The 13,743-nt window shown below is 42.5% G+C and overlaps 1 protein-coding gene and 1 pseudogene across 1 annotated transcript in view; one reads left to right on the forward strand and one right to left on the reverse strand.

Moving 5' to 3' along the window:
- Positions 1-1,723, forward strand: part of LOC116091642 — an 8,037-nt pseudogene extending 6,314 nt beyond the window's left edge.
- Positions 1,724-5,194: 3,471 nt separating this feature from the next.
- Positions 5,195-13,743, reverse strand: part of Nmi (N-myc and STAT interactor) — a 27,014-nt gene continuing 18,465 nt past the window's right edge. The window contains exons 5-8 of the mRNA XM_031370206.1: positions 11,284-11,390; positions 11,009-11,195; positions 6,288-6,394; positions 5,195-5,475 (exon numbers count right to left, since the gene is read on the reverse strand). Coding sequence (XP_031226066.1) covers positions 5,275-5,475; positions 6,288-6,394; positions 11,009-11,195; positions 11,284-11,390 — 602 coding nt within the window. The 3' untranslated portion in view covers positions 5,195-5,274. The remainder of the gene's footprint in view (positions 5,476-6,287; positions 6,395-11,008; positions 11,196-11,283; positions 11,391-13,743) is intronic.

Genomic DNA, 13,743 nt, shown 5'->3' on the forward strand with positions numbered 1-13,743 from the left:
GAGGGAGAGGAGGAGGGAGAGGAGGAGGGAGAGGAGGAGGGAGAGGAGGCGGCAAGTAGAGGAGGAGAAGGAGGAGAGAAAGAAAGGAAGGGAAAGAGGGAGGGAGGGGAGAAAGGGTGGGAGGGAGAGAAGGAGGGGAGCAGCTGAGCTTGCCTGCTCCTTAGTTCCTCCAGATTTTAAAGGAGCACATAAACAGCTTCTTGCAGTCTGACCACTTCACTTCAAGTCCCCAAGCCTCTAGGCTTTTCCCAAATGCCTGAGGAGGAAATAAAATATTTTGAGCACTAGAAGAAGCTGGAAACCTCTTCTATATAAAAACACGAGCTTGTAAGGAATTTTCCCAAACTTTCGTACAGCATAGGGACCAGGTGGAATGAATTAAATGCTTTTTGGTCTCCTGGAAAATGGCTTGTGACAAATGATACAGAACCCATTTTGAAAGAACTGGAAGAACAGCACCCTGCTGCACAAATGACCTCTCATATTTGAAAGCAAGAAGTTGGAGGTGGCACAAACTCTGTTCTGGTATTTGCTGAAGCCCTTCTGGAACAAGCTGAATACCTTCTTGGGCTAGCTGATCAGTTTCAGAGATGATAGAAAGTTATGAAATAGCACGCAAAAAAGCCTATGAGCATCCTTCTGATTGGATAACAGTATCCTGTAAATCTCTCGGATGTTAATGAAGTATCATCTTTACTTCTTACCCCAAAATGAATGCACACTGTGTGAACAACACAGTTTTGTTCACTTTCGCTGCTCATTCATCTGTGTCTATTTTCCCTGATTCCAGTCATTTCAATGATGAAAACATCAGAGTTGTAAACTTCTGGGATCTGGTAATGCATGGATTGGTTATTTAAGAAAGAAACTGAAAGCATTCTTGCCCTTTTGAGGCCATGATAACAGAGATGAGGGAACGGTGCTGAGAAAGACTGCTGGAGAGCTGCAGTATGTCATTAAAGGAGAAGAAAATATCCTGGGTACACAAAGCAAAGCTACTGTCAGAAATGATGAAAATGTCATTAGCACAGGTAACAAAGTGGCAAACATGGCTCTTCATTATGGGAGCAAATACAATACCATGTTGGTAAGGCTCAACTCAAAATGAGATCTCAGGAGACAATAAAAGAGTTGGAGCTACAGCTCTCCCCAGATTGATTCCTCTTACTTTTGAAGAAATAGAACATTTCTTCAAGGTATGAAGGTAACAGTGTTTGCCTCCATTAAGTTAGAGTTGCATGGGTAGTTGTTTCAAGAAACCATTTCTACTATATTGTATTGAAGTTCTATAGATGATCTAATGGTTGATATAGGAAGAGCAAGAGATGATGGTGTTAATGCATTAAGGTTCTCACAAGGGATAAACATTTTGCTTTGGGGGGTTGGGAGGTGCAAGATCAGAAATTGAACTAGCCAAACACATCATACCATATAGAGAGCCAAGACCTGGACTTGAACAGTATACTAGAAAGAAGCTTGTTGTAGTATTTGAAGCTATCACATGGGCACTGTCAGAAAATTCTAGGGTTAAGGCCAATGACATATTCTCTAAATTTTGTGTCATGAACCAAGAAGGAAATAAAACTGCTAGATTTGATCTTACGGTGGAAATTCTGCTGTAAAAGCCATGCTGGAAACTGGTATTCTAGATACTTACTTGGGAAAACACTGGGCAATTAAGTTGGCTACTAATATTGCAGTTGCTGTGGATGGTGTGTGTTAGCATCAGGGTCTCCAAAGCCTGTGACTTCGCATGGGCGGGTCTCACAGACCTGTTGCCAGGGCAATAACCACCATATTCCTAGAATCCATTGGGCTCACCTCCCACCTTTACCCACCGCCACTACATCAGAACCCATATATATATGGGGAACATTCCTCCATCTCTCTCTCTCCCCGCCCTGTCTTTCCAAGCTACTGCCCCTCTCTCCTCTCAATTAAACCTCTTACACGTGGAACTGTTTGGGCCTAGTGTTCTGATGCAACCCGGCGTTCTAACACATCAGATGGGGTCAACCATCATGACTAAACCATCTCAGGGGTACAAGCCTCCAAGAAGAAAATAGGCTAGGTTGAAGACCAACATGACTGACATTTTTTTATGTAGATGAAGTTTTTATAGTCTCCTTACCTTAATAAATGCTTTGATTTTCCATTCTCTGATTGTTGATAAAAAAAAATTCCTTTTATATCTGAAAGTTTTATGGAGCCCAGGACATTTCAAAATAGTTAAAACAATTTTTAGAAAGAAAACAGATCAGGAGGACTCACACATCTCGATTTTAAGTATTACTTCAAACTGACAGTGACTGAAATGAATTGGAAATGACACAAAGACAAACCAGGCCAGAAATAAACTCCCATTTACATGACTCTGATGGTTTGGATCAGAAAGGCCCCCAAAGGCAGGTTGAAGGTTTGATGATGGTAAAGGTTTGATCTGTGGTGCTGTTGGGAAGTGAGGTCTCGTCAGAGGTAGGTCAATGAGGGTATGCTCTTTAAAGGACACTGGGACCCTGGCCTCTTTCCCTACCTTTGCTTCTTGGCCACCAGGAGCACAGCAGCTTACTCTACTTCACTCTCAGCCTTCAACACCACAGGCCCAAAGCAACAAAGTGAAGGTAACATAGACTGAAGTCTCAGAAACTGAACTAAGGTTTGTTTTTCTCTGACAGAAAGCTGACTACTACAGTGATGTAATAGTGATGTGTTATCCCTGGCTAAGAGATGAGCAGGTAACTGGTAAATCACCCTTTCTGGATATGCAAGGGAATGTTTCCAAGAGAATGTGCAGCTTGTCTAATCTACTGTGACTCCAGTAGAACAAAACAAAGCAAAGCTGCCACAGACACCTGTTAAGACTAGAGATCTTACTACACAGCCCACTGTGGCTTCAAACTCAGAACATTCCTGTTTCTGCCTAAGGTTCCCAAAGGCTAGAATCACAGTATATAAAGAACATCTGCTTCCCGCCATTACAAACTCAGACTAGAGCCATATCATCAGCTTCCCCGAGCCTGTGGCTTGCAGATTTCAGGGCTTCTCTTCAAGAGCCAAACCCTCATAACAAAACCCTATCTGTGAGCATCACAAGCTGCTGTCTCTCCGATCAACTATGTGGTTGGATAATTATCAAGAAAAGTGCCAAGACTATTTCACTGGGGAAATAAATGGCTTCAAGACACAAGACATCCACATACAAAGGAATGAAGAAAAGTCTGAGGGTGTGGCTTAGTGTAGGCACTAACTTGCCAGCAATCTCCCCCAAATGAAAGTGAACCTTTGCCTAAAAGCATATATGACGACAACCAACAGAGTTAACCCAAACTAATGGAAAGGCCTACATATACGCACTAAGTTAGAAACATACAGGGAAGTCTCCATGACATTGGATTTGAACAGGACTTGGGAAGCAATGACACCACAAATACTGGAGGAAAATACATGGATTGAACTTCAACAATCATGAGTCAATTCCATTTTGGTCCTTTGCTCAGCAATATGTAAATCTGATGTATAATATCTTCTACAAGAACTCAGGTTCAATTTAGCAGTCAGTGGATTTAGTAGAACTTAACCAGATTCAAGGGGCTCTCCCACTTTGCATAGCCTTTCAAAACTCCACAGCCCCCAGGTTCTCAGAGCTAGGTGACTGTTTTCTACTTTACTCAGACTCCTGACTCTCCAAACACAGCATTTCCTTTCTTTTACATCTTCCCTGTTTCTTTATTACTACTCTTCCTTCTCTCTCCCTTTCTCTCTCTCCCTTCCTCCCACCCTCCCTCCCTCCTTCCTTCTCTTTCTCTTTTTTTAAGACAGGGTCTCATTGGGTAGCCCAGGCTACTCTTGACCTCCTGATCTCCTGCCTCAACCCACAGACTTGTAGGAATACAGATATCTGCCACCATGCCTGGCTTCTTTTACATTTTCATTTGGAAGAATCAGCATAAGAGGTTGAAATTTTTGGAATGTATACCCCCAGGTGCTAGGTGCTGTGGAATACCTGAAGTCAAACTCAGCACTTGACTTCCTGAAGCTTCTTTAGTTGGAGAATTACAGAAACCTTAGTGATAAATTAAAGCTCTCCTATAGAGAAAGGAAAAGTCTTTTTGCCAAGGAACCTTTGCACAGGCTTTATCCTGACACATTTCATGACTTGGAAATAAGATTAAATTCAAGCCAGGCATGGTGATGAAAACATTTAATCTCCACTCATACTAGAAAATGTTCTATGGCCAGAAGGGGAGGTTATTTTGTTATTGTTTCTGATTTTTTTGTTGTTGTTTCTGATATTTTACTTGTAAGTTTTAAGGTTATTGCCAGAAATGTTCATCACTTTTATATTCTGTTAGAAATGAGATATTGCCTTCAACTACATAATTTGTAGTAAATATTTGTATTTATCATCAAAAATTTCATTTCTACTATTATTTAGAAATACTAAGATCATTTATAGCTTTCAAAAATATGAAGAGTGTTTCAGTCTGCTTTCTATTACTGTAGTAAAATACTTGAGATTACATAATGTATACAATAACAAAGGGTCAGGGACTAGAGTGGTGACTCACAGGACCCGCTGTCAAGGTATGCTGATTTTTAAATAACACTTTATCAAGTTTTCTTAATAATTACAGACATATGCTATTAATTTTCTGTTTTCCAAGCACTATTTTTAAGTCTAAAAACTAATTAAGTTTATTATCTGCCTTCCAAGTTGTCCCATGTGACAGTCTGGCCAGTTGTTTTTCAAACACATGATATGGCCCCAGCCTTCTAATTTCTTATAGCTAAATTTACTACCTGCCACTTGATTGGTAAGGGTGCTCCTGTTCCATGACAGCAGTGTTAAGATGGAAGAGACTTTAGGAGTGGGCTAGTGGAGGGTGTTTAGATCATGGCAGTGCTGCTCCTTAGAATGGATGGATTAGGACAGGTCTCATGCAGCTGAATCACTGTCAGAGCACATGTCCAATACACGCCAGGCTCTTCTGGATTCAGTCCAGACAGCAGGGGCAGGACATCTGCGGGGCTAAGTGTTAACTGAGAGTCAACAAGTCCATGCACAAAGATTAGGGAAAATAAACTCCTCCCACACAAGCCACTCCTGCATGTGTAAACACACAGTAGAACTCAAAACAAAGAAGAGTTTTAAGACTCAGGAACAGATTTTGCATCAAAGAATAAGAAGACACTGACCAATTAAATTATTTTTGTTTTTATGGAAAATGATATTTTGTAAATGTTGGCAGTGATCTGAGCTCAACGCTGTAAGTTTCATATGGTTTCTCTGGCCTCTTCTTCAAAATATGCTGCGAAGGACTGGTCTAAAGAACACTTGACCACCTCCACTTCTCCCCCTCCGTTATTCTTCCGCTGGAAGTGGATGCTGAGTAAGTCCTCCCCAGTCTCCTCATCTATACGAATGCCTTCTAATCCGGTCAGAAGCACTGTCTTCCTGGACACAGCTGAAAACACCTAAGGAAGAAAAAAATCAGCTTCTGAAAGAGCAGAATTATTATGGGAACTGAAGGGACGCGTGCGTTCAACCATGAGAACGCCAGAAGGAGACTTGAGTGTGAGAAGGAGGACTCTGTGGTACTATGAAAATAAAGGGAGGAGAGCTTCTCTTCCACAGACGGTCGGAGGTGTGATTGGCAATACCAAGGGCCAGATGAATGCTGGAGAGGGGCTGCAAATCCCTCAGCTCCATTGGTCCTTTCTCTAACTCCTTCACTGGGGACCCTGTATTCAGTTCGATGGATGGCTGTGAGCCTCTACATCTGTGTTAGTCAGGTACTGTCAGAGCCTCTTAGGAGATAGCTATATTTAGGCTGGCTTGCTCTTCCTTCAGTCCCTGCTCCATAGTTAATCTCTGCAACTCCTTCCGTGGGTATTTGGTTCCCCCTTTTAAGAAGGAATGAGCCCTTTTTCTACTTCTTATTTTGAAACAGGATCTCAAGGTTGTCCAGGTCATCTTTGAATTCTTTAATTTAGCCCAAGCTGGCACTGAACTTGAGATCTTCCAGCCTCAGCCTCCTGAATAGCTGGGATTCCTGGAATGTACCACCAGGCCTGGCATCAGGTTTTTAAATAAGGCACAACTTTGCACTGATATATTGTTTATAAATACAGACTGGCTCTGAACCAACCAAGCAAAACTAAAATGAAGAAAGTGCTCTGATAGCCCTCAGTGACAAGATGCACATCACACACCGTTCATTCTACGGTCTGTGTGGGGTGAGTTGCAGTACTGTGCTATCAAGCTACAGGACAGGAGACCACTCTACCTGGTACTTTCCCAAGCGTCGTTCTATAAATGGAGAAACAGTAACGTTATAACACTTCTGATTCATGTAGAGAGGATAAGTTGTCTTTTTCAAAATCTTGTCAGCAACTGAAAGTAAACAAAAAGATATTTTGCTTTAATATTGTAAACATTTTTAATGATAGTTAAAACTTCTCTCCAAAAACTACTATCAAAATAACCACTGATGTGTGCAGTTCATTTCTGAGAAACTCTATAGTCCATATTTGAAGACTTCACAGTAATAATTTTGAAAAATACAAGACTACACAATAAGGAAACTGAACCTTCTGTCTTGAACAGCCAAATATAAAAGGGACAAATGTTGCATGAATCCATTTAATGAAGTACATAAAAGAGGAAAATTTGTAGAGACAAAATATAGGGGGATATCAAGGACTGAAAGAGGAACTGGAAAGGAGTACTTGCTTAACGGGTAGAGTTTTTACTTAAGATGATAAAACACTCTGAGGATGTACAATAGTGTTAGCTGCATAATATTGTGAATGCTTTTACTTAATACCACTAATCTGTACACATTTTTAATTAACTTTGTGTGCATGTGTGTATACACGCTATGGTGTACAAGAAGTCAGAGAATAACAAGTAGGAACTGGTTCTCTCCATCTACCCTGTGGGTTCCAGACATTGCTCAAAGGTTGACAGGCCTGACAGCAGACACCCACCAGCTGAGCCATCTTGAGACTCCTAAATAGTACAATCAAAGTATTTCAAGTGGTAAGGGGAGACAGGAGCAGAGGAGGGAGGAGGGAGGAGGAAGGGAAGATCCTCAGGTGAACAAGCCTGTCTCAGCCCCAACTGCACTGGTTGTGGCCTGCGCAGCTTTGGCTGTCTTGACGAAGGCAAAGGTTACAGCACCTACCTGGTTATGGTAAGGCCATAAAACACTAGTAATGAAGTGACCAGAATATCTAGCTTCTGAAAACTTTATACTCTTCCAAAACTACCTAAAACTGTAACACTGGCTGGACACCACTTCTAGGAAGGACTCCCCAGAGGAAAGAATAATGTGTTTCCAAGCTAACAGGTTGTCAAATTACATTGTGATTTATAGCTGAGTTTCTCCTGGTTGTTTCTAAATATAAGGGTTGGAGCAACTAACATAAATCAGATAAATTAAACTTACAAATTTAAACTTTTTCATTATGACACATACACGCTACTATCTGCTACTAACTAGAACTACTTCTACACCAGAGCTTAGGGAAATTTGAGAAGATGCTTACTTAATACTTCACTGCCATCATTACAATTTCTTTTTTAAAACACATATTACTGTTGCCCTGCTCTACCAGAGGCCATTCTGGTATCCAGAACCTCAAGTAAGGCCCCTCCCCAAGACTCTCAACACTTTCACAGGGCCTGCCCAGCCTCCCCTCAACACCCCCCTCTTCCCTCCCTCATCTCCATATCCCAACTCCAGCTGAAGCCTCCTACTCTACTTGAGGCCATGCTGGTATCTAGAACCACAGAGGCCATGCTGGCACCCAGTACCCCAGCAGAGTCACTTTACTGAACCAGAGGACTCATTGGCCACCAGAACCCCAGGCTACTCAGGCCAGAAGACCAGGGATGAAAGAGAAACCAAGAGGAAAAATGTGGTTTCCCTTTTGCCCCAATGCTGGAGTGTAGGAATGCTGCTGGGAAGATGAAATGCAGAGATGCTAGACTGCATTTACAACTGCACCAATAAACCACACAGAGGGTGGGAAGACACAGCGTAAGATGTGGGAGGCCAAAGTTGGGATTCCCTGACTCCCAAGTGTTCAGTCACCACTGGAAATGGTGGCGAGGAGTTGGAACAGAGGGTAGGGGGTCCATGGGCCTGGAAGGAGGATCCCAAGGCCAGGGGCTCCCAAACTTCTGGACATCCAGACACTGCTGGGTCTAGGGGAGTTGGAAACAGGGTTGGGTTCACCAGCTTAGGAGCCCCAGGCTAGGGAGACGGGGAACTCAGGCTTAGCTCATCAGTGATTGTCTTTAGCTTAGCAGAAATTTTCTGGGAGAACAGGAGGGGCCTTCTGCAGATTTAGACAGTGCAGTTCTGTAGACAAAGGCTTCCATCATGCTCCCCACAGCAGTTATTGATGAAAGAGATGGTTCTTGGTTCCAAACTGTTTATTGATTGTTCATCGTGGAAAATGGGTACATACTACCTCCTTTGGGTGAACCAGAGATTAAAGATCCTTTGCAGGAAGGAATGTCCTGGAAGGGAAGCTTATTGACTAAATCCTCAGGGTCACTAGATAAGCATGGAGAACTCTGTTCTGGGCTATGTGACTGATGTGGGGAGTCGTGTGTTCTGAGCCAGGAATCTAGTAGGGAGCATGGAAGTACCTACTGTCTCAAGTGGGTATCTGAGTGGTGGGGTCTCTGAACCCACTCAACCTTACCAAGTTTCCTGATATGGTCCATTGCCCCCCTCCCCCCAAAAAAAAGGAAAAAAAAAAAAAAACACCTATCCAACAAAGACAAACTCAGAAATCGGCACCTAAATCTATAATTGCCTCAAACCCAGATACCCAGAGGACAGCATAACACAATCAACAATAGCCAGGACACTAATGGCACCATCAGACCCTACCTATCACAGTCTAGCAAGCCTGAATATTCCAACATAACCTAAGCACAAGGAAAAGGCCTTAAAACCAACTTTATGAAGATGATAGAGGTCCTTAATGAGGAAATGAATAAATCCCTTAAAGAAATCCAGGGAAACAAAAACATTTGGAGGAAACAAATAAAGTCCTTAAAGAAAGCCAAGAAAAATAGAACAAACAAACAAACAAACAGATGAAGAAAATGAATAAAATTGTTCGAAACCTAAAAGTGGAAATTGAAGCATTAAGAAAACACAAACTGAGGGAATCGAGGAGAGTGAAAAATCTGGAGAAGCAAACAAAAATGATTCCTAATGATATTCTGCTATACTCATAGATCATAGATGCCTAGCCCAGCTGTCATCAAAGGGTCATCATCCATCAACCAATGGACCAATGGGTGCAGATATAGAGAGTGATAGCTGAACACTAGGTGAGCCAGGAGAACCCCACAGAAGAAGGGAAGGAAGAATTATAGAGATCCAGGGAGTGGAGGACACATGGAGAACACAGCCCACAGAATCAACTATGCAGGGCTCAAAGTGACTCTTAAAAATGGAAATGATGAACACAGACCCTGTACGGGTCTGAGCTAGATCCTTAAGGCATATGCCTTAAGACTGTGTGATTTGATATTCTTGTGGGACTCCCAACAATGGAGGTGGGACTGCCTCTGATTCTTTTGCCTGTTCTTGGGACCCTTTTCTCTGTCTACTGGGTTGCCAAGTCCAGCAGTGATATGAGCGTTTGTGCCCAGCCTTATATCTTGTTAGGCCATGTTGTTCAGGTGATATCCCTGGATGGCGCACTCTTTTCTTTTTTCCTTTCCTTTCTTTTCCTTTCTTTTTCTTTTTTGAAGAGAACCAGAGGGGGAGTTGACCTGGTGGAAAAGGGAGGTAGGGAGAGAGACTGGGAAAAGTGAAGGGAAGAGAAACTGTGGTCATGTAATGTATGAGAGAAGAATAAAAGACATTTATTTTTTTTAAAAACCCACATTAGTTTACCGGAAAAAAAATAACCTAATCAGACTGTGTTTTAATGCATAGCAGGATTTTTATTATTTGTAAAGTCAGGAAAGGCCCTAGAACTATACTAATGAGACTAGCACAGCTGTGCACCATGTACCAGCCAAAATTGCTCCATTGCACACCACTGTGCGATTTTAGAGATGTTACTTATCTTCTCTAGACCTCTGCCTCCTGTCAGTGACATGAAGGTATCATCTATGTCAGAGTTGTGATGAGAAGGAATCATGATGATTAAAAAAAAAAAAAGGAGGAGGAGATATACATTCATCCACTGTCCTGCCTGACACGTGACCTCACATACTACAATTCATGCAGTTATGATTTGTAATTGTAGCATGCTCAGGAGCACTTAGGAAATTGTTTCCTGAACTGTATTTTTTTTTTTTATGTAAGAGTAAGGAGGGCTGGTGAGATGGCTCTTCCAAAGGTCCTGAGTTCAGATCCCAGCAACCATACGGTGGCTCACAACCACCCATAATGAGATCTGATGCCCTCCTCTGGTGTGTCTGAAGACAGCTACAGTATATTACGTCGAGCGAGTGGGGCCTGAGTGATCGGGGCTAGAGCGATCCTGAGTTCAATTCCCAGCAACCACATGATGGTTCATGGTCATCTGTACATCTACAGTGTACTCATACCCATGAAAAATATATAAATAATAAATAAATCTTTAAAAAAAAAGAAAAAGACTAAGGAAACCCCAACTAGGCTGGCAAGATGGTTCAACAGATAAAGGTCCTTGTTGCCAAAACCAACAAGCTTAGTTCAAGCGTCAGGATCCTCATGGTAGAAGAAAAGAACCAATCAGTGCAAGCTCTCCTCTGACCTCCACCCTAGCAGGTCCACTAGCATACACACACATACATACACACACACACACACACACACACACACACACACACACACATACACATTAAGTAAATAAATAAATCTAAGAAAATAAATTTTTTAAAAGAGTGTTCCCAAACAGAAAACTCCCCCAGTTATCAGGCTAATGCATTTGAAATATACAAACTGGCAGGAATACTGCAATGGGTGGCGAGGTGTTTGCATACCTCCAGCTTCCACAAACGTGATGACAGCGCTTCTGGACTTCCTGTCATAGTCAACACTTTCCACTTCACCGCCGCCATTCCTGGACTTACAGAAGCTCAGCTCCAGCTTGTCCCTTGTCTGCTCCTCAGACAGCTCATCAGGAATTCTCGTAACATTGATCTTCATTTTAGAAATGTCCACATGAACCTGGGAACGCATTTCATAGTCACAAGTATAGGTAAGGAAAAAATGCCTGTGTCCAGCAGAATGGCCAGAGCTTTAATAATGGTCTCACCTGGAATCTGATGCCTGTGTTTAATGGGACTGGATGTGCAGAGACCTTCACCGAGGCGCCTTCCATCTGCACGACATGCTTCCCCATCGAGATCACGTTCTGTGCGACTGAAACATAATTTCAGAAGTGTTCATTCATGATATCCCGAGAAAGCTTCATGCTTTTTATTCAAGGACAAGTTATTGTCTTTTATATTTTTTTTCGATTTTGTTTTATTACATTTATTTGTGTGTGTATGTGTTCTTGTGAGTAGGCATGTGTATGAAGGTCAGAGAACAACTTTCAGGAGCTAGTTCTCTTCCTCCAGGATGTGGATCCTAGGGACTAGAAGTCAGGTCTTCAGGCTTAGCAGCAAATGCCTTTTTCTGCTGAGCCATCTTGCTAGCCCATTTTCTTCAGTTTTAAAGGATCAAATCTTAACATTTTTCCCCCATTGGGATTTCCAAGTTATACTAGTTTTATCGCCAAAATAGGAAAATTCAGTGTCACAATGTATAAGCAAAAATGGCAACATAGAAAATTTCAATTTCTAAATTTATCTTAAAGGCTGAATCTACCTCTTTCTTTGTTTGTTTTACAATATTAGCCTAGTAATTCTGCAGACTCTATCCTTGTGCTCCAGCCATACAATCTTCCTCTCCACAGCACTCCCAAGGAATTCCTTGAATACAGTGAATTCTCACTCAGGATATTCTCCCCGTTCTGTAAGCTATTAACACCTTTGTGGGCCAGCGTCATTTTGATAATCAGTTTTATTTGACTATGTCATGCTCATACATTGCTAGCAACAAAAACAATGATCGTTTTAGTCTCTGTCTTTCCAAAAAAAAAAAAAATACATTATTTACTTTCTTTTTCACAAACACTCATCAAAACATTGTGAGCCTCATGGTACCCATCCCAGAGCAATCTCATTTCTCCACATAGTTTGAAGATGCTCTGTAATATAACTACACCAAAGCCAGTGGAAGTCCTATGAACAACACCATACTCACTTAAAATGTTAGCGGTTAGGTGTTTCTTCTTAATTTCTCATGCTATAACTTTATATAACACTCCAGCTATTGATATGTGGAGCCTCTTACTCTAATTTATCATGAAGATAAGAGATGTTTACTTCCTTTATTATAAATGTTGTGTGTGATTATGACACCAGGGAACACACCATGGGCAGAGGAAGAAACAAGGCGAAAGGAAAGGACCTTGTTGGGTGGGAATTCAGGCTCACTGGTCCACAATGAGTCTAGAGTTTAGATGTCTTGTTTTGTTTTGCTAATGGCAACAGATGACAACAGACACCCTCGCTGAAGTAATACTCAGATGATCCTCTCCTTATCCCCAAGCCCCTAACATCTGGTGATCTGACTCAGCACAGTGGGATCTCGGGATCCCCACTTTAGTAACTATCGTTGTCAAAGCAACTCCTGTTTACTTCTGTTCCCCTGGAGCTGCTTCTGGCATGGGACTTCAGAACCACATCCCTGGAGCAAGCAATCTCAAGGCTGCTTCTGAAGCGACTCTACATCCCAGCAGGCCCAGGTGACTACCACGCAATGACTGCCACCCAGAAACCTGCTTCCATGTCCTCCCTTATATCTGCCAGGAATATCCCAGTGACTGCCCATTTCCAGCAAAGCTTCCCCTCATTTGTGGATTCCAGGGGGAACAAAATTACCCCAGGGTGGAGGCCTCATCTCTGTTTGTCTTGACTTACTGTATGCTTCCTTTTTAGCATTTATTTCCAGGCCAGTGCGATTGGCCAGATGCCAGAAGACACAGGTTAAAATCAGGGATTCTAAGGGCCCTGAAAGGACCCTGAGGAGGTCGTGAACCCATGTCGGAGCTTTCCAGTACCAGTTTCTCAGTAGCCTGCCCTCAGGAATGTTGGTCCTGTAGGAAGTGCTCAGGCCCTTAGGAACCCTCTCAGCTCTGGAGTTCAGCAACGGATGCTCTTCTCTAGGCTTCTGTTCCCTGATCTGGAAACCCCTGCACCCCCCCCCCCCCCCCCCCCCCCCCCCCCCCCGCACCCCCACACCCCCTTCCTGCACAGCAGAGGCAATGGCAGCCGACTTGGGTGTATTTGTTGGTTGTGTGCATTCCGTGCACATTTCTCATTTCTTATATAAAGAGCTCATGAAGTCAGGGTATCACAAAGCCTGTCATCAAAATCTGAGGCTTACGAAGAACAAGAGCATGCCTGCATGAGAGGACAAAGCCGGCACTCAAAGCCAAGAAGGGAGCCAAGCTCTCAAGGGGTCCATCCTTGTTCTGACCAACATCAGGTCCCATCCAAATTTCTCATTCCTGGGCTAATTACTGGTTAACCAATTTACTAAATCACTTAAACATCCTTAGAATCTGTTTGCTTGCCAATCAAATACATGCAACAAGTATTTTTGCTGTACTGTGTTTATAGAATTATTACAAGTATGAAATGAGATGTCTCAGAGAACACCAGGA

This window comes from Mastomys coucha, unplaced genomic scaffold (genome assembly GCF_008632895.1).
Source record: "Mastomys coucha isolate ucsf_1 unplaced genomic scaffold, UCSF_Mcou_1 pScaffold15, whole genome shotgun sequence".
Classification (NCBI taxonomy): Eukaryota; Metazoa; Chordata; class Mammalia; order Rodentia; family Muridae; genus Mastomys; species Mastomys coucha.